Raw genomic sequence first — 22,331 nt, forward strand, 5'->3', positions numbered from 1 at the left:
ATTGTTGTTGTTGTTGTTGTTGTGGTTGTTGTTGTTGCGGCTGCTGCTGCTGCTGTTGTTGTTGTTTAAAGATTATATTAATTTTATTGTTGTTATTGTTGTTGTTGTTGTTGTTGTTGTTGTTGTTGTTGTTGTTGTTGTTAAGATTTAATGTTAAACAATTCTATTGATTTTGTTTTATTTTGTTATTGTAGTTGAAATGTAATGTATAAAGATTTTCATGATTTTGTTTTTTGTTGTTGTAGTTGAAATTTAATGTATAAAGATTTTATTGATTTTGTTGTTGTTGTTGATAAAGGGGAGGAAGATTCAGAATTTGTAACAAATTTAATATTTTGCATATTAAAAAGAAGAAAAAATAGGTTAAGGAAAACCATATGTATTTATCTCGGTTATTATTAAAAATCGAGGTGAAAATTGTCATGCCTTTTCAATTTTGAAAATCTAAAAACTGCAGCTGTTGGGATCATATTATTCAAAATTCCAAGAATAAAGTGAGATATTTTCATGTTGTTTTTTGTTACCTCACTTGTGTAACTGAAGTTATATACCCTTCACGTATAAAATAAAATGAGGTTATTTATAGTAGTGTAGCAAAAACATGTTAAAGTCAAGTGATGGAAAGGCACTAAAAGTTGAGAGAATAATTTTAAAAAAATTGATGTTGAGGGCGAAGGAAGAGAAGTGAGACAATTTGGATAAAATAAAATTGATACAGAAATTATTTTTCATGCAATAATGTTTAAGCCTACTACGCACTTAAACATAACTTCTATATTTTTACAAATTAAAATGCTCAGTTCTTTTCAATGATAAGAGACTTAACAAATGGTTGTGCTCCCTTATTCCTGAATTATTTCCATTTGAAAAGTTCTTCTTGCCAAAGTGCTTTTTTCATTAGTGGTCATGGAAGTCGTTGATTGGAAAGGATTAGGAGGTACAATTAGCTGCCTATCATCTCTTGTTTCCAACATTTGCACAACAGCTTTTATTGATGGACGATTTATTGGTTGCCATTGAATGCACCAAAGTCCAACAATTTCAAGTTTCTTTGCAATTTTAAAATCAACTTCATTCTCAATATCAATATGTACATCTCCTTCCAATAAATTGTGTATCCATTCTGGGTACAACACATCGACATTTTCGGCAGATGATGTATCTATATTCTTCCTTCCTCCAACCATTTCTAACAACAACATTCCATAACTGTAAATATCTGATTTTAGAGACACATTCCCAAAATTTCTTGACAGAACTTCTGGCGCCATGTATCCAAAGGTTCCCTTAGCCGCTGTCATGGACACAGCACTAACATTCTTGGAACATAACTTTGCGAGACCAAAATCCGAAATCTTTGGAGTAAAAGAGTCATCTAGTAAAACATTGTGAGGATTGATGTCAAAGTGAATGATTGGATGACTACAACCCTGATGAAGATACTCAATTCCTTTGGCAATGCCAATACCAATTTGGTGCAGTTTCTCCCATCCCATGAAATGATCTTTGTTTTCCGTTGAAAATATGAAACTTTGTAGCGAACCATTTGAAAACAAATTGTAAACCAGAGCACGGTGGATTCCATCGGCGCAAAAGCCAATCAAACGAACTACGTTGATGTGGTGGATTTTGCCCATAATTCCTACTTCATTGATGAACTCTTTTCCTTCTCCTTGAGTACCGTTGAGTATCTTCACAGCCACAAGAATCTCAGTTGAAAGTTTTCCTTTAAACACAGTTCCGTGAGCTCCTTGTCCAAGTTTTTCTTTAAACCCATTGGTAATTCTTTTTAAATCAGCATAGGAAAATCTAGCCGGCTTTTGTGCTCTATAATCCTCTAAAAATTTATCAACTCTAATTTGATCCTCTTCTTTCTTCTTAAAATAGAGAAATATTTTAAACAATGCAATGAGAATCAGCCCCAAAAGAATTGAACCTAGAAAAACATGTTATAAGTGTCAAATAAAATTATGTTCCAACATAAATCAACAAAGAATAACATAAAAAAAAGTCTAACCTGTAGCAGAGTATACAAGAGATCTTGGAATTTGAATTGTTTTACGTTTCCTTTTGCAATCAAAACATTCAGTTTCGCCTTTGGTGCCGTTGTTCTTCCATTTGCATCTCATTCCCTTCACTTCGCACTCTGTACAGTTTTGTTCGAGCCAACCCAAGTAAAGAAAATTATCGAGCAGGTATGACTGCGGGATTGACAAGTTGGGTATCTTGATACATGATGTAAGGTCCAATTTGAGGACACTTTCGGAAGACTCAGAAACGTAAATTGGACAGGTGATCATATTTTGTGATTCAGGATATATCTGGTTATAGTTTCTCAAGTGCTGTTTCCTTGCTGAAGAGCAATTGAAGAAAGAAACTTCTGTTGTTTCTGTTTCTGATACTGGATAAAATCGGTAAGGTAGAAATGGTGAATTGTTTAGTTTCAGAATTATTTTGAGCATGCAATTTTCCGGGTCCCGAACTGAAATTTGGTTTGATTCGTAGTCGATGACATCGACAAGGAATTTGATTGGACCTGAAGTGGTAGGGAGTGAAAGCATGGTTTCCTTGTAATGAGTACAATATAGACAGAATTCAGGATAAAGACATTGATCTTGCGATGATTCATCAACGAGCTGGAAGGGAAATCGAATTATGGGTTCGTCTTGTCCACAAGACATCTCTCTACACTCATCAATACTGCTTCCATTATTGATAGTAAGCATGAGCATCAGAAGTAGCATCATCAAACTACCATGTGCTGCTCCTGTCATCCAAATGTTATGCAAAGCCATTTTTTCAGCTAAAGAATGTGATAAGAATGGTGCTCCTTTTTACAGATACAATTATTTTATGCAAAGTCATTTTTTAATTTTATGCTTCAATTAATAGGTACCGACAAAAATTATAACATTTATATTGAAATAAATGGAACAGTAAATAGATATTATAAATTAAAAACAAAATGATAAATAAAATACAGAAAAAATAGATATTGTAAATTATTATTTATTGTTTTTTTTAAGATTATATAAAACAAACTTGAATAAATTATTTTAATATGAGGACAATAAAGAAGAGTCAGCAAAAAAAATCATTACAGAAGAGTCCGCAAAAGTTAATAAATATAGATAAACATTTCAAAACTCCAAAATAATAGTATTTTGATTTTTATATAATTATTTTATAGTTTGTTATGTAAACCGAAATTTAAAGTTGAATTAATATTACATGAAGTATTATATAGAATATATAATAAAAGTCAATATATACTGTTATATAGTTGAATATCATCTGAATTCGATCTTAATATTGTGGGTGAGTATTTAGTCCTCCCTCAGTTATATATTATTTGTCGCAATTGAACATTTCACACAGTTTAAAAAACAGTAATAAATGAAAGAGCGAGAATAGTGACTTTACTAAATTATCCTGATTAATTATTGGTGTATTCAAATTAACATTAATGTTAGGTGAGAAAACACTAAATTAAAAGTATTTATTAGAAAGTACAAATGAAAGATTAAATATAAAATTGCATTGTTAATATAAAGTGACAAGTATTTTGAGACAATTTTTTTTTTAAATGTGAAACTTATTTTTATTTTGGAACGGGGAGTATTATTTCTTTATATATTCTCATAATACACATTTGTAAACGAGTATTCATTACATATAAATAAGAAGTTTAATGGATATACACTTATAAATTATAATATAAAATAGTTTTATACGTACTAGTACTTGATATTTTTATTTTTTATATATGAAGTTTTCACCAAATATTATTTACACAAATATTTAAAAAAATTATCTCTTAAAAATAAATTTATAAAATTATATAAATAATTAATAATTAATAAATTTAATATTCAAATCAATTTTTTAATTTATTTTTAAAAATTATTTTGAAGAGAAAGACGGTACTCAATCCGTCCAATAATAAGTAACTTATTTAGAATAAAATGATGTTTCAAAATGAATAATCAATTTTGATTTTCAATACATTTTTTTTAATTCTACTCGTTGATTAATAAAATTTTTATCATTCTCAATAGATGATAAGAATATTATAGAAAAAATATTTTTTTGTCTCTTATTTTTATACACTTTTTTTAATATACGTAAAATACTGGACTGTCTCACTTATTGTGGAGTGTCTCACTTATTGTGGAATTGAGGGAGTAGTTATTACGGATTTGTCTGCCGTGATTACAACGTCATTGCTTTGCTTATAGACACGAAAATCTAAACATAGAAAGCACACAAGTTTCCAATCGAAAACAGTTTGGCTATTATGTGGTGGGCGAGAGTGATTTTGTTACTGTTGTTTCATCGAGGTAGCAGCAGCAGTACAACAAGAGCGCCTGAGAATACTTGTCCACCCTCATCTTGTGGCAAAATATCAAACATAAGTTACCCTTTTCGGTTGAAAGATGACCCAAAACACTGCGGAGACAGCAGGTATGAGCTATCATGTGAAAATAATGTAACAACTTCTAATTTGTTCGCTGCAAAATATCATGTGCAGTCCATCAACTACAATAACATCACAATCAGACTTGTTGATCCGAGAGTTCAACAAGATACCTGCTCTTCCCTTCCTCTCTATTTCTTGTCTCAATCTGATTTCTGTGAAACTTATCAGGACCGCCAATACTGCACGGATCCATACCAAGCCTCGTTATTTCGTGATGGCAGCCTTCTTTTTGAGCATATAGTTTACTTGAATTGTAGCCATCAAGTGACAAACAATCCTAAATATGTTGATACAACTTCCTGCCTCAATTGGAACTCCAACAAAGGCTATTATATTTATGCCATGGCCGGTGATTTAATCGCTCAAGATTTTCAAGTTGGTTGTCATGTAATATTGGTTACTCCCACTTCTTGGCTGAGTTTGCAAAGAAATCATCAACTACTTTCCTATGTTGATATGCACAAGGCCTTAGTCTATGGATTTGAGATTTCTTGGTTGGATCTTGCCTGTAATAATAGCTGCGGAGAATCAAATTATTGTTCCTTCAACGCTACCTCCGACAAACTTCAATGCTATGCCGATGTCGACTGCAGTAATATCCGATGGGAATGGATGAATAATTGTGGTAAGTATTACTCCACTCAATTTGATTTTTATTATAAGGGAAAATAATATCTCCATTCACCTTGAATAAAATAATATTAATTATATTTTATTTGATTAAATAATTTAGTGGCTAGAATTTCATCATTTAAAATGAGATGTTATAAATTTTTATTCGGGGTGGTAAAACGGGCCCTGCCCGTCAAACATATCTGTTTTGTCCGTATTTTTGTGGGACGAGACAAGGTTTTAGGCATGCTCCCTTTAATGTGTCTGCCCTGCTCCGTCCCATTTTTTCATGGACTTTTGCGCGCATCAATTTTTTTCATAAAATTTTACTATTTTTAGGCCTAAAAGGTTAATGCACGCAGACCTTCCCCGCTCCGCCCTCACTTTTTCGCGGGACGGAGCAAGATTTTCGACCCGCACTCTTAAGTATACTCGTCCCGTTCCATTTTTTCGCAGACTTATGCAGGACAGGTCAAAACAGAACGGACATACCTGTTTGCCACCACTAATTCTTATAGAGCTGCCAACAGAGTTTCTTTAAAAGGACAAAATTATTTTTAATTAAACAATTTTAATATGAACAAAGCATGATAAGCATCACTTTATTAAATTGAATGATGAATGACAAAGGCTATATTATAGATGAAGTATGGTGCATATTCTATAAGCTAGGAATGAATAAATTGGATAAATATTACTAACTAACTCCTAAGGAAAGTTTACATAACAATCTACTAACTAACTTTCTATTTAACTTTACGGAAAGTTTACATAACAATCCACTAACTAACTTTCTAAACGAGAAAAGTTTACATTGCAAGTTAGTTATTGATCTAACTAACTTGTAACTTCTTTTCCATCTTCATTATATGTTATCCTCCCCACAAGTAGGGGATAGATATTCATCATCGTCAACTTAGATAAAAGCGTATGAAATGTTTGAGATAGAAGAGATTTAGTGAAGAAATTAGTTGCTTGATTCTTGGAAGGCATGTGCAACAATTTGAGTAAACCAATTTGAAGTGTTTCTAGAACAAGATGACAATCAATTTCTAAGTGTTTGGTACGTTCATGAAACACATGGTTTGCAGCTATGTGAATAACACTTAGATTGTCACAACAGAGAATTGGTGATTTGGTTGATGAAATCTCGATGTCTTCAAGCAAATAGATAGACTATTGTAATTCACTAGTTGCATTAGCTAAGGCGCGATATTCAGCTTCTGATGAAGGCTTGGATACAACTAATTGTTTCTTCATGCACCATGAAATCAAAGATTTTCATAAGTAACATTGGCCTAAGATTGATCTTCTGGTTTCTTCATATCCTTTCCAATTAGCATTAGAGAATCCAATGAGATTAAGTGAAGAATCTCGTCGAAACAGCAGACCTCGAGCAGTGCATTGCTTCAACTAGTATCAAAGGATCCTTGTAGCCGCATTAAAGTGGATTGTAGATGGTTTGTTAAGAAATTGGCTTGATTGTTGAGTGATGAAGGTGGTGTTAGGTCTTGTAGTGGTTAGGTAAAGCAAGTGGCCAACTAACCTTCTATAGCTTGGGATGTCATTGTATGCATGGCCATTATCTTGAATAAGCTTAATAGAAGAATATGCATGTGTGCTAAGTGGTTTAGAACCAAGAAAACTTATGTTAGATATTAGATCTTAGAAATATTTACTTTGGCATAAGGAGATACCTTTTTTTGGAGTGAGCAACTTCCAAGTCCAGAAAATATTTCAGTTTGCCAAGGTTTTTTTATTTTGAACTAGTGATGTAAAATTGCTTTGATCTTGTGAAATTGTTTCAAAGAGTTCCCAACAATTATTATATCATCAATATATACTAATAGTAGACTAAATGACTGTGTATTTCTTGGTGAATAATGAATGATCAACATTGGCTTGAATGTAATCATTATCAAGGAGAATGATGTAAGGTTTTCATACCACTTCCTAGTAGCTTTCTTAAGGTCATAGAATGACTTTTTAAGTTTACACACTTAGTTTAGTTTGGATGTTTTAATGCAAGGAGGAATGACCATGTACACATATTTTTTGTGTTCACCGTGAAGAAATACATTATTGACATCTAATTGATGTATGGACCAGTTATTGATGGAGGTAAGAGGGAAAACCAGTCTAACAGTTGATAATTTAGCACTTGTGACTAAGTGTCAAGGTACTCTGAATGTTTAATTTGATTATAGTCTTTGGCTACTAACCTTGCTTTAAATATTTCCATTAAACCATTAGCATGAAATTTTATCTTGAAAATTCATCTGCAACCTATTTGCTAGAAACTTAGATTGTACCTTATACATGCATCCGATGAGAGAAATCGAACAAAAATTTCTTACTCTTTGAGGGCTATCTTTTTCTAGAACTAGACTGATGAACGAGTTATTCATTCCTTTCAAAATTCGGCCATGCTCACAGAATTCCGATAAGAATCTTATGAAATATCCTTTAATGCATTCCTAAATCTCTTTTATAAAGTCAAAGGTGATTCCATCTGGACCCGAGCTTTTTGAGTCTTCACACTCTCACACTATCGATTTAATTTTTTTCCCAACAATTCTGAATCGAGAGTCCTATTATCTTCTATAGAGATATTCTTGAAAGTAAAATTCTCCATTGAGATAATATTTTTGTCTTTGTTCCTGAAGTGATTTTTTGAAATGTTGGCAGATTCCATTTTTCAATTTTGTGGTTGTTGACACCCTTGCACCCTCTAATTCCAAACTGCTGATTTCATTCACCCTTCTTCTTGAATTAATGCACCAGCGAAAGAAATTTAGGTTTGAGTCACCCTCTTCTATCCATTTTTGTCTAAACGTGTTATGTAAGATGATGTTATGCAAATTTGGGAGTTGAAAGAGCTTGGCGTTACATTTTCGCATTAACCTGATTTCTTCCTCCGATAGTTCTGAGTCCCCACCTTTTAATTCAAGCCTTTCTATTTCTTCTAGATTTTGACAGTGTTTTTATGCCACTCCCTAAGCCCCTGCTTCATATCCTTTAATTTCTCCTTAAGCACATATCCCACTACCCTTCGAGATCAGTTCACCCCACAATTCTTTAACCATTTTGCTATACCCATCGTCTATACTCCATCATTTTAGAATATTAAAGGGTTGGGGCCCTCAATCCTAAAATATACACTTTAAGATAATATGACAATGGTCTGATAGTTCTCTTTCTAACTCTCATCGTGAAGAATCTGTCCACGAGGATAACCAATCTTTCGAAATTAAGAATTTTTCAATACGGCTCATTGATCCACATATTTCTTGATACCAAGTAAATCTCCGACCTATTAGAGACAAGTCAAAAGCCTCCAATTCAACTATGAACTCGTCGAACTGCGTCATTTCGCCATGACGTTGGTAAGGTGACTTAGATTTTACTTCTCACTTGTTTCTAATCAAATTGAGATCCTCCGCTATGAACCATCTCTTAAATTTTTTTTGGCTCAAAAACGTCAGTATCTCTTCCCAAAGATATTTCTTCTTGTTTGCTTCGCATGGAGCATAGACATTTAAAATTAACATATTCTTCCCCTTCAACACATTCAAAGTGACTCCCCCAAATACGAATTAGATACATATAGAACACTTGAGTCCTAAATTGTGATTAGACCCCCCGAACGAATGACAGCAGGCTTGAAAGAAAATCAAAACTCATTGGTTCCCCCAAAGACTTTTACACTCAAATTCATTAAAATATTATAATTTTGATTCTTGAATACATATTACAGTAGGTTTATGTTTTCATATAAGGGCTTGAACTCCAATCTTCTATGCAATTCCTCCAAGGACTCTCACATTGAAAAACAAAATCACAACATAATTATAGAATTCTCTATGGTATGGCCGAAGATCCGAAGATTATGGATCTCATGTCATCTCCATGTTTTGGATCGTAGATGCTTTTCTATCTCTTTCCTCTAAATTAAATAATTCTTATAGAACCTCATCATCTTCACTAGTTTTTACTAGCCATACCTCTTTACCAAAGCCTCACACTCCTTCAGCTGCTTCAACAACTTCACCATGTTTTATGACCCTATTTCTCCAATTTATGTTTATATCTAAGATATAATCACTTGATATTGAGGGGGCCCTTTGGGCCTGTTTCTTGTGCAGTTACACCTTTTCTTCCTCTTTTCCTTCTTTTTTTTATACATTTGATTAGGTTTCGATGGTTCTTCTTAAAGAGAGATTAATTTTGAAACTCTAAGGACCTCCACAGATGCTCCTCGACTTGTTGCCTTCCTTTGATAACCAACATTAATTTAGATTTCTTCCACTTGATTGCAAGCTTCAAATTTTTTATCATCTTTCGATTTGGGATTTACATCCTTTGCCTCGGGTTCTATTGTATTTTGTTCTACATGATTCATTGCTTGGACCTTAGGAAGATTTTTGCTTGTTGAATCTGAATCCCTCATGCCAAACCCTTGAGTTGCTTTTCCTGATATGGGTTGGATTCCGCTTGGGTCAATGTTATTATTGTTGTCTTGGGCCTCCTTAGATTAGGCCCCCTCAAATGATGTTTCCAACAACATTCTCTTTTCCTGACCATGGATATCTACATTGAATATTCCTTTTCAACACAATTCCTAGACAGGTTTTCACACGTTTCTCTCTCAAGCATTTTTATTGAGTGCAATTCATTTATTTCTCCCTCCACCCAATGTGTCGCCATTAATCCTTTGTCTGACAACTTAATAATTAATGCCACATCATCATAATCAACCTTGGATGCTCTTGGTTCAAAATCATCCCATTGTCCTCGAGATTCAGCAATATCTCTCTCATCTAGTTCATTACTTGATGTTGTAATTATTGTGTCATATGAATACGAATTGCTCTCATTTTATAATATTGTATGTCTTCCTTGCACAGGAAAAGGATGCGCAAGAGCATCCTCCATGATTCTAATTGGTCACTATTAACATAGTTCTAATCAAGACACGTGCCATATCCAATCTATCTTTGTAAATAGTAGAAGCATCTTGCCGCATGTAGGATCTAATCTTATTAATACTCCCTCCGTCTCATAATAAATGTCTTATTTGAGTTTTGCGTGGTTCTTAAGAAAATGATTAGATGTGATGATTTTCATGATAAAATTAATGTTATTTACTAAAGTACCCTTATTTATTATAGGTAGTGGAGTTGTTGAAAAACGTGAAAGTTAATATATAGGGGTATAGTAGTGGAAAAAAATAATAAATGTTGCATTGGTATTCTAAAGAGACATTTATTTTGAGACATGGAAAAAGTACAAATGAGACACTAATTATGAGACGGAGGGAGTAACAAGTTTGAAAAAGTCTTCTCTCCAAGCATTTAAGGGGATACCATGTATACAAATCCAACATAATCTCTCTCCAAGTGTTTGGTTTGGAGTCTGTAACACGGTGGGAGAACTGACTTTATTTTTCTCAAACAATGTTGCGGTGAGCAAGATTCGGCACCGACTTTTATTTTATCCAATTAGGAAAGTTATAAAAGAACAGGAAAGATCTTCTTTGAAAAGAGATTGAGTTCAGGGGGTAGGTTATGAAAAGGGAGGGTGTAAGCACCCTTTTCATCTGTAGTTATCTACGGGCTCTTAGTTGCTTAGCTCACTTGTTTGTTTGAAATGTTTGAAAGTGTTGTGTGTGTTTAGAAAAACAATTTGTTTTGAAAATGTCTAAAAAGACAACGTTAGAAAACGAGATGTGAAAAGCATTTGATTTGTTTGTAAGCAAGCACTTAAGAGTTACCTACCCTAAGTTCGTAAGGTCTTTCCTATTCTAAAGACTTTCCTTGAACGATAGTACTATCCATACCATATGAAAGTAGGTAGTCCTATACATTGGATGTGCGGGTCATCAAAGGGTCATCGAATCGTCATAGGGGATATCCATACCATAAACAGGGTAGGAAGTCCTATGAGATATGAATAGTCATAAAGGCAACCAGTAAGGATACCTTAGCCATCTAAGGGATTATCACCATTTAATCGAGGGACAAGATCATTTATATCGAAGGCGACGTCGAAGGGACTGTGATCTTTAAATTGGAGGGACATGGTGATTTTGAATCGAAGGCAGCATAGGCTAAGGCATTCCTATGCTTGAGGGACTTGACTATTATTTTTCGAAAGGCAGCATAAGAGGGGAAACCCTGGAGGTGAGTGTGTGAACAGAAAAAAGGAGTGTGTTATGTTCAGATATTTAATATTTGAAATTAGCGAGCTAATGTTTCAATTACTTAGTCTTGTCATGCAATCCTATTAGCCATACATCTAACAAGTATATCGCAGTTATATGGTGCGGAAAGTAAAGAGCAGAAAAATAATGTCCTATGCTATTACAAAAATAACCTTGCAACCTATACATCGATTTCTAATATTTAAATAACAGGAAATTAAATAAATAAATAATCAATCACGCGACATTCAAAGGAGTTTAGAGATGAGAAGAGAATTCGGGAGAAATTAGAGTTGGAAAAGTTAGGGTTAGGGAAAAATTAAGGTTATAAAAACTATTTTTTAACCTAATTACTAATTAATTAAAATTAATCCTAATTACTTATTTAATTAAAATATGTACCAAAAAATATAATTGATTAAAACTCATGTCTAATTACATCTTAACCTAATCATTAACCTAAATCCTAATTTCACTAATTAATTATAAGATAAAAAAAAGAGACAAAACAATTTTGGTATTTTTTATGATTTAAACAAATTAATTAGTATAATTATAAAATTAATTTTGTGATGAAAAAACCTAATTCTAAAATTTAATGGGTTAATTATTTATTAGCATTAAAAAAAGTCAGTAGTTAATATAGAAAAAGAAATTAAAAAGAAAAGAAGTGTAAAAAAAAATTAGGAAATACAGCGCTGGATCCAGTGTGGCAAGGTTCTGAGGGTCCATGATGGAACTGCATGTTCAGGAACGTTAGATCCAACTCTAGCATGATATGATGGCGTAGATGGGGAGTGCGTCGTGGGAAGCATGGGGCAGGATGCATTGGATCTGCAGGAACACGAACAAACAAAAAAGAAAAGAAAATAACATGTGGGACGTTGGGATCGAGCCCAGGTCCCTTGGGTCACCAACACCTCCTTCTGGCCAATCGCGCTGTGTTTTGTTGTTGAAACATAAACACCAAACGAATATAATATATGAAAATAACTATTAATGGAAAAAAGTCAATCAAAAAGCTCCGACTGGGCCCCATATGTTGTACTAGCAACCAATCACAAGTGGATAGAAGAGGGGAGACCCGTTGACCGACCAAGGGTGGATGGGAAGAGAAAAAGAATTTTTGACCAGCCAATTGTGTGGTCAAGCGTGGGGCCAGCGTTTTCAACACCACTATTCATCTTATTCTCCATTGGCACCTGCGATTTTTTCTGGGATTTCTGCCACGGATTTACCTGCGTATTTTTCTGCAGGTTCCTTTTCACCATACCTGCGATTTGAAACAATAAGGAGTATGAACCAAACAATGTTAAAAGGCAACCAGATCCACTAAAGGGATGGTTGCGAACACAGTGGTGTCGTCCGTTTGGATTGAAACAGGCTGGATGTATGAGAACGAAACTCCATTCTTGTTATGCCCTAACAATGGTGGACAAGGTTTTACATGTTATAACTCCCAACCATTGATCCATACCTTCTCTAAAACATGCCAAGACCTCAAAGAAACTGTTAGCTCGTATTGAAATACACTAAATAATGAGATACGAAATTAACAAAAATGTATGAATATGTGAATCATAGAACACAAATTTTTGGTATGGTTACGTGATGTAATTCATTCACACTTACTCTATAACACCTTGTGAATTGAATGGAACGAGAATTTGATCTGTAGAGTGGATGTGTAGGGAACTTTCGACTTGCCCTTGTCTTTGAAACTTTGGAAGTTTGGAACTTGTTTTTGAGGCTAGGTCTTGCAATTTTTTCATCCCTTTTAAGACTGCCATGTTGTGTTTATATATGTGGGATGAATTAGGTCAAAATGATTTGGAAAGAAATCAAATGTTGATTGAAGAAAAAGATTGATTTGATTCTTGATTCTAAACTTTCCATTTTTGCTCCAATCTATTTTTGCTCCAATCTTATTCACGTGTTATAGCTCTTTGATGGTGATTTTGGATTTGATTTAATGAATGGGGATGTTTTGTATGAATTAATTTGATTTATTTTAGATTTTTTTATTTATATTGAATTTAAGTAAATATATTCAAAAATAAATATAATAAAACCATAAAATAAATATCAAATAGTATTTGGGCCTTTAATGAACTTATTATTACGTGAAAAGTCCAAACTTATAAGCCCATTATTCAAAAGATTCAAAATTCCTCACTTGTGCTTTCATATGCTTTTCCTCAAATTTTCCCAACTTATGACAGTCATAACTCACTCAATTTTTATCCTATGAATATGTTCTTATGCTTTTTGGAAAACTCAAGATGTCTTCTACAAGCCACTTTGAGACCTTTTTTACATTTGATAATTTTATCCTGAAGATATGGCTCCTGACAAAAAACAGCTTTTTGCGAGTTTCTTGAAGGACCTGTAATGTTTTGGCTCATATATCTCATATGGTGCATTTTTTAGTCTTGGACCCAACATCAAAGTTGTAGAGAACTGAATTTCCTTGAAAATGAGCTTTGGTTGAGGAATTTCTAATAAAGTATGAGAGACTTATGGCTAGTTAAAGTTGAGTTTACGTACTTTTTGAGGAATTGACTGGGAAATCTTGTGAATCAAAACTTGAAACTTGGTATGAGGATACCCTGGGTCTTATAAGATACCATGAAGTCCATTTGAGGCCCTAGAAGCTCAGTTTCCTTGAAAAGAATCAAAACCCTAATTTTGGCCAGTCACTTAGGAGAAGCTTTTATCTGGTGGAAACCTTGAATACTCTTGGGCAATTGAGAATACTTGAGTATGAGGAGACAAATTGTCTTGAACTATAGTGGGAAAATTTTAGGGTATGTCAGAATCCATTGAGAAATAATGTTACACCATCTTCATGGTGTTGTTTCCTCTTCCTTTATCAACTCATGCATACTTTCATTTTTCGTTTAAGCCCCCATAAATAATTTTTGCCTCCTATATATCTAGTGGAGATAGAGTAGATTCTTGCTTCCATGAATTTTCCTTGTAGTCCTATAATATCATCTAGTATGTACATGGTCCCCACAAATTCATTTTTTAACCAGGTTTCATCTTCTATTTTTTACTTATATGTCAAACCTTTCCACTTTTCATTTGAATTTCCCTTTGAGGTTCATGATGCCTTTGAGCTTATTGTCTAATTACTGCATGTACATATGATAAATCCTTCCTTGCATTACCATCTTGCTCCTTGCTTATCACCTTCTTCGTTCCTATACAGTCCTCCTGTTGTCAATTTAAGTCTGCTTCGTGATTATTCCTCCTTCTCAGAGTTTTTAATTTTTCTATTTGGTTCCTGCCTTGTTGTTTTCGTTCTTGTTGTTGGCTTTTGTATTCTTTGGCTCTTGAGAATCTTGAGACATTAACCATTAACTTTTATAGAATAATCCATCAGTTGTTAAGATCCCTCTCCAAGTAGTCAGTGTTTTCAGTCGCCTTGAACCTTGCAAATCCAAACTTCTTCCCATAGTTGTTTCTCTTCTTTAGGATAAACACATATGTCACTCTCCTCCACCAGGATAACTTTCTCCATAGTATTTCTTCAATTTTTGTTATAAAAAGAATTTTTTTGGTAATATGGAAGGCTGGAGTCCAAGCAAAGGTTAGCCTCCCTAAAAGTGTGAGTTATCTCCAACTTCAAGCTCAGCCAAGATAAGAAGAATTTGGTGCACCAAAGACGAACTCATAATCTTATTCTTACCAAACATGGTAATAACTTAAATTTCTCTTATAGAATAAACATTTACCTCAACTTTCACAAATCCACTCGCAACTAAGAGATTGAGGCCTTCAAAGATCCCCTATATCTCAGCCATAAAGGCACTTCATTTACCAACTAACTTGGAGAAACCATAAATCCATCTTCCTTCAGTATTCCTATTGACCCCTCCACATCTTTCCATGTCATCTTCTCCACGTGATCCATCAACGTTAAGTTTAACATAAGAATCTCTCGGTGGATTCCATCTGATCATGCTTACCACCTGATTCCTATCAATAACCTTTTTATTCATCATCACAACGTTCGTATAATCTTGCACCCGATCACCAATATAAGAGATAGTGTTGAAATTTCTAGTGTAATTCTCTACATGGATATCCTTGTTCCTCCAGTTCCAAATAGTATGACAACCAATTGCCCAATAATTGCACCAATCTATGTCACCATACGGCGAAGCATTAATATTAAGAAGAATCTAATCTTTCAAATTAGCTTGAAAGAACTCGTTCAAAAGGCTTGGAGAAACACAATTATCCCAAGATTTCCTGGCCAACTTACAATCTCTAGGAGCATGAATCATTGTCTCGCAAACATTTTCGCACACCTTGCATTCACCAGAACCAATTCAGCAATTACTCTTTTTAAAATTAGTTAATAGTCTATCATGCTTAAGATGCCAAATGAAGATCCTTACTCTTTTTGGAAATTGCAGCGCCCGAATATTGCTCCAAATTTTGTTTTGTTTCACCCTAATTTTCCTACTTCATTTTTCTATTCATGTCTCCAACAGAAAAGGAACCATCTTCATTGCTAGCCACAAGTAGCATATCTACCTCTTGTCCCACCATAGGAGGAGGAATTGCATAGATGCATAGTCTTAAACAATGCGGTATACAATCTTCTAGGAGTGGCCACTTCCAGTCACCATCATCATCCACCAAATCACTAACCTTTGCTCCAATCAGATCAGTAGGGATATTCAGATTAAAATCATTTATAAACTTCCCTAGCTCCACTCAATTATCACTCCAAGCATTAATAGATTTATCATCTCCAATCCTCCAAATGCCAGTCTCAAAAAGCTTTAGTAATGTTCTAACAACGACCTTCCAAATAATATAATCTGAACTCTTGGACTTCAGACTTCCATGCATACTTAAATTACGATATTTACCTTTCAAAACATTTCACCATAAGTCACCATCATTATTAAGCAACTTGCATCCTAATTTCATTATGCAAGCCTGCTTCATGACTTCAAGATCTCTTCAGTCCTAGACCTCCATAATTTTTGGCCAAAGTTATAGTCTCCATGTTAGCAAAATGATGCTTTTTTATGTCAGTGTCACCCAAGATGAAATCACGTTGCAACTTCTGAATATCATTAACACATGTAACACTCTCTAAACCCCATGACAAATGTATTGCATAATCAAAGTAAAATAGCATGCATATCAAAAGAGGGTGTCACGTGTATTTCAAAATCAAACAAAACAAAACACAGATGCACACACAGATGCACCTGATCATATTCATAACACACATTTAAATTCATGTTTCATATGCATATCACAGCGTAATAATTTAAACATTTCAAAACGATGCCAATCATATAATCTCATAATAGATAGTCATGCATAAAAGCATTAGGCACCAAGGCCAAACATCACATAATCTCGAATACACCAAAATATAAAGACAGTTTATCAAACATCTCTAAAAACAACATGAATCAAACGTGTCTCCGTATTACATAACCAGAGCATGACTCACTACCTAGAAATATGATAAACAAAGGAATAGCTCCACGACTAAATCCTTGCAAGCAAGCACCTCTACTCCTCAGTACCTGAGTGATGTTGTACAAAACATCATTTCAACAGAAGGGTGAGAATTCATATCATTATAGAAATATATAATAATAAAATCTCATAAGAGAAGGAAATGGGGGTCGTGGAAGAATTGGGTATGCATAACACCATACATTCATAGAATTAATCACACTTCATACATTCAAGTATTCAACACTTTTTCACATAATTTGCATGTTTACATATACAACATAGCTCTACGATTCAAGTTAACAAAGTAATCAACTCACAATTATCACCAAGTACCATTCACACAAATATCACATAAGCACACCAAAACACATTTCACATCAACACATGTGACTCCAAATGCGACTTAATGTAATATGCATGTGATACCAATTATTATCCTTAGTGGTATCACCGCGTCCATCCCTCAGGCAAATAAACACCAAAATAAGCTCGTCCTCTTCAACCCCATCTCCAAGGTTTGGGACAAGTCACTAGTTTCCACGAAACTAACGAACATCTCCTTTTTCCCGTTGAATGAATGCATGTGCAAATACCAACAGTTATATGCAATTAAGATCATCTCCAAATCTTAATTATACAAACATATATCACACCATTCATCACATATGGATCACCTCACATTTGCACAAACATACATATATCATGTTATCAATCACACATGAAACACATTCATAACATACACTAATCCAACACACCACAATTAACATATAGCAAACAAAGCTCAACAATGTTAATCTCAAACAATTGCAATTCACAACATACATATACATAAAATTCAAGTGTTATGTTCATACGAAGAATTGCCTCAAAAGTCATCCAAACATATTCCGAAAATTCATGACAGTTCATGATAAATCAATAGCATACATGATCCAATTCAGTTCATAAAAATATATAATTTCACAAAGCAGGTCACACTATGCGCCCCCCACCGCGCTAAGCCCGTTCATGAAAAACCAGAAAAAATTCTACTTCAGACAGAGTATGTTTCACACGATTTTTCACCATAAACCTCATCCAAACAGCCATAGTTCATGAAATAGAAGCATAATAACATGTAATCATCATATAGAATCAATTACTAACATCAAAACATGATTAAATCATCAATTTCATGGATTCAAATCAAAACCTAAATGTCAAAACCTAGAAATTGAAAATCCCAAAATCCTACACATGTTACTACCCATCACATACATTATATAACCCATAATCATATGAAAACTCACCCTTACCTTAGATGAAATCTTCTTTTCTTTCACTTCTTGTAACTTTCTATTTTCTTGTTTTAGTTAAACTCTTACCAACATAATTTTTACACTAATGGGCTTACTAATCCACACCCCACCTTTACTCATCCTATTATTATTATTAGATCCAATTAATCATTTTATCATTTTCACATCCAATAATCCAACGCATATATGACACATATGTTCACAAAACACATAATTAATTAATTATTATATCACAAAATAATTAATAAAAACAAATAATTAATAAGACACACCTTAAGAAGAAGGTTAGTCATCATGGCATAAACAGGTGGAACTTCCAAAACACTCTTTGCCAAGGTATCTCTCTTGGTAAATGGAGCAAATTAAAAGATATCATTTATTTCAAAAAATAAGAATATAAATATTATTAAGAATAAATAGTTAATGTAAATGAAAATTTAAAAGTATTTTTTTTATTGTATTGATGTGATAACAATATGTTAAAACCAAAGTGACATTTCTATATTTCTATGGTCCAGGAATATGGCCCCAGCTGCGTTTATTCGTTAAAGGTAAGATTTCTTATTTAATATTAATTATTCTTTTAATTTTTTTTAATTTCAGCATCAATGTGTTTTTTTATTGAAAAAAGAGAAAAAATATGAGGACGTTTCAAATCAATTTTTTTTAATTTAAAAATGACAATATAATATGATAAGTATAATAATTTTAATGGATTGGATAGGTAATAGAGAAAAAGGGTGATGAACTGACAGTATAAAAAAGTTTTACACTGTCAACCAATCACGACCATGTATCCTACCAAGTCATACTGTTATTTTTAAATTAGTGAAATGACATGGCATAATGATATATTTTTATTGGATGACAGTGTAAAACTTTTTTACAGAGTGCATCACCATTAAACCCTATGTAGTATTGTTTTACGCTGATATTATTTTTAAATAAATTCTTTAGTCCGCATAAAGTTTAAGTTTTGTATTAAAAATTCTTAAACTAAAAAAGATGTAATATTTATTTTGGTAAGAAGAGGTGTTAGAATTATTTTTTTAAGAAGAGGTGTTAGATTTTTGTTAGTGTACGAATTATTATTTTATTATCATCTCACATTTGCTCATTTAATTCAATTTTTTGTTGCAGATTCTATCGTATATATCTGGAAAGGTGAGTTTTTACCATTCTAATTCAAAAAAGGTTTTATGGTCATTGGAAAATTCTTCGGTAAACATAAACTTAAGGCATATTCTTACCTATGATTAAATATATATTTCTTTATTAATTATTATAACTATTCTATGATTTCAACTAAAAAATTAAATCTTAAATATAATCTTTTTTTAAGAAAATGAATTTAAGATGATTTTCATGCAAATATTTCTAGAATATGACATGATGTTTTTTTTGGTCCAATTATTTCATACAGGTCTATTTTCTTTTTTACTATCCTCTTTTTTAATTTTATAGTTAAAAAAAATTTATTTTATAAAAAAAATTTCCAAAACAATTTTAAAGCTAAAAGTTATTTTATATATAAATGATTGTTTATTATAATTAGTTATTAAAATAATTTTTATATTTGTGTTTTTTTATTTATTATTTTAAAAAACTATGTAATTTGAAATTTATATTAAAATATAAATAGAGTAGTAAATAATTCTATTTTTACTTGATCTCTTTTATTTTAAATTTTTGTTGAATAATTATTAATGTATTTATTTTTTATATAATCATAATTATTATGTATTAGTTATAATTTTAGTAATTATTAATATAAAATTTATCAAAAAATAATGAAAATTTTTATCAGTTTTATTTTTTAATTTATAATTAGAATTAGAATAGAATTATATACAGTATAATATTTATTATTATTAATCATAATTTATAAATTATATCAATTTTAAGATATCTGAATTAATCAATATTATAATGTTTTAAGGGGGATTCACCTCATGGGTCTATAATGTTTTAACTCTATCTATTTTGTGATTTATGTTACAGTATTGCTTGAAACTATAAAAGCACCCTTCAACCGACATCCTTTTATTTCCAACATGTTAAGTGGCGAGTATCCCTTAAGAGTTTTGATAGGACAATATGCTCTAACGTCGTTTTTAGTGGCTAGATTTCTCTTTGGGATGACATTATTTATTGCTTTGTTGATATACAAACGGAGGAAAAGACATTTGTCAATGTTTGAATATATCGAAGTATATCTACAGCAACAAAACAACCTCAATCCCATCGGATATTCATACAAAGAAATTAAGAAAATGGTTAGAGGTTTCAAAGACAAGTTAGGTGAAGGAGGCTTTGGCACTGTGTTTAAAGGAAATCTTCGTAGTGGACCTTGTGTGGCAATCAAGATGTTGCGTGAGTCTAAAGGTAATGGACAAGACTTTATTAGTGAAGTAGCAACCATCGGAAGGATACATCATTTGAATGTGGTGCAATTAATTGGATTTTGTGCGGAGGGATCAAAACGTGCTCTTGTTTACGATTTCATGCCTAATGGATCTCTTGATAAATTTATTTTCTCTAAAGAAGGGAGTAAAAATATAAGCTATAGCCAAATTTTTGACATAGCAGTTGGAGTAGCTCGTGGAATTGCTTATCTCCATCATGGATGTGAAATGAAGATTTTGCATTTTGATATTAAGCCTCACAACATTCTTCTTGATGAGAACTTCATCCCAAAAGTCTCTGACTTTGGATTGGCTAAGTTATATCCGGCAGAGAATAGCATCATCACAATGACTGCAGCGAGAGGAACAATTGGATATATGGCTCCAGAATTGTTCTACAAAAATATTGGAGGAGTGTCTTATAAGGCCGATGTTTATAGCTTTGGGATGCTTTTGATGGAAATGGCAAGTAAAAGAAAAAACCTAAATGTCCATGCAGAACATTCCAGCCAACTTTACTTTCCTTTATGGATTTATGATCAAGTTGAAAAAGAGCAAGACATAGAAATGGAAGATACCACTGAAGAGGAAAAGAAAATGATAAAGAAGATGGTCATAGTCGCACTCTGGTGCATACAATTGAAACCTGATGATCTTCCTTCAATGAACAAAGTCGTGGAAATGCTCGAAGGAGATGTTGAAAGTCTTAACATGCCTCCAAAGCCACTTCTTTATCCCAATGAAACCATTGAAAACAATCAAAGAAGCAGCTTGGACCAAACGATGTCAAGTGGTTACACTAGTGGTTCTTATGATTCTGTGGAAATAGAAGCTAATTCTCTAATAGAGAACATTTCATGAATATTTATGCATCTACTGTCTTAAACACTTTTTCTCATGTAATTCTACATCCGTCTATTGGATAACTATTATACTGAACTTATGTATATGGTAATTTGACCTATTTTACCATACAGGATCAATATTGGGCTATTTATTCTTCATGCTAAATATTGGATAACTATTATATTACCATATAGGATAAAATAGTGTGATACTTATATGTTCTTCATGTTAATTATTGGATCATTTGGTGTTAATTATTATGTTAATTTTATTTAAGCTAGTCTAATTCTTGAATCACTTCTAGTTCTAAATTTAAATATCCTGCAGTAGTATTTGCAGTTGTATTAGCCGAAGATGAAGCATTGAAAGGATTGGTTGGAACTTTTAACTTGTCTCCCTCTCTTTGTAGCATCTGCAGCACAGTTTTCATAGACGGACGATCTGCAGAGTGCCACTGAATGCACCAAAGTCCTAAAACTGCTAGCTTCTTTATAATTCTAAAATCTACCTCTTCGTCAATTGGAATATGTATGTCTCTCCCTTTGAGCAAACTGTGGATCCAATCTGGATACAAAACTTGGAAATTTTCTTCACCCATGATTGTATTAGTATTCTTTCTTCCTCCAACCATCTCCAACAGCAACGTACCGGGCTATATATTATCAGATTTATAAGAGACATTCCCAAAATTTCTAAAAAAAACTTCAGGTGCCATGTACTATTGTACTCTAATGTTTCTCTCGCTGCAGTCATGGAGACTGTACTTTGAATTCCCAAAATAATAGATGTGCGCTTCTTTGATTTGTTGTGCAGCTCATATTCTAAATATCGACTATCAAAAGTTGTTTCGGACCAATTCAATTGGAGAAAGTTTAGCCCTATATCAAGTGCTTCTATTGGAAGAACTTTATCAAACAGTATAGTACAGCTTAATAAGTCTAGATCAACGACACTTTCAATAGAATCAGCGACATATATTGGACAAGACA

General features: G+C 32.9%; 2 protein-coding genes across 3 annotated transcripts; one reads left to right on the plus strand and one right to left on the minus strand.

Moving 5' to 3' along the window:
- Positions 1–718: 718 nt before the first annotated feature.
- Positions 719–2,819, minus strand: LOC131596101 (rust resistance kinase Lr10-like). The gene is made up of 2 exons (XM_058868662.1): positions 2,018–2,819; positions 719–1,936 (listed from the first exon to the last, which is right to left on the minus strand). Exons 1-2 carry the CDS (start codon positions 2,793–2,795, stop codon positions 843–845), a joined length of 1,872 nt encoding a protein of 623 aa, XP_058724645.1. The 5' UTR covers positions 2,796–2,819; the 3' UTR covers positions 719–842.
- Positions 2,820–4,166: 1,347 nt separating this feature from the next.
- LOC131596100 (rust resistance kinase Lr10-like) lies at positions 4,167–22,105 on the plus strand. 2 transcript variants are annotated; one of them, XM_058868661.1, is made up of 5 exons: positions 4,330–4,464; positions 4,649–5,105; positions 18,610–18,642; positions 19,232–19,255; positions 20,093–22,105. In XM_058868661.1, exons 2-5 carry the CDS (start codon positions 4,823–4,825, stop codon positions 21,355–21,357), a joined length of 1,605 nt encoding a protein of 534 aa, XP_058724644.1. In that variant the 5' UTR covers positions 4,330–4,464; positions 4,649–4,822; the 3' UTR covers positions 21,358–22,105. The 2 variants fall into 2 exon arrangements, with proteins under 2 accessions (XP_058724643.1, XP_058724644.1); XM_058868660.1 differs by having other exon boundaries at positions 4,167–5,105; positions 20,093–22,074.
- The last annotated feature ends 226 nt before the right edge of the window (positions 22,106–22,331 follow it).

This window comes from Vicia villosa, linkage group LG4 (assembly GCF_029867415.1).
Source record: "Vicia villosa cultivar HV-30 ecotype Madison, WI linkage group LG4, Vvil1.0, whole genome shotgun sequence".
Lineage (NCBI taxonomy): Eukaryota > Viridiplantae > Streptophyta > Magnoliopsida > Fabales > Fabaceae > Vicia > Vicia villosa.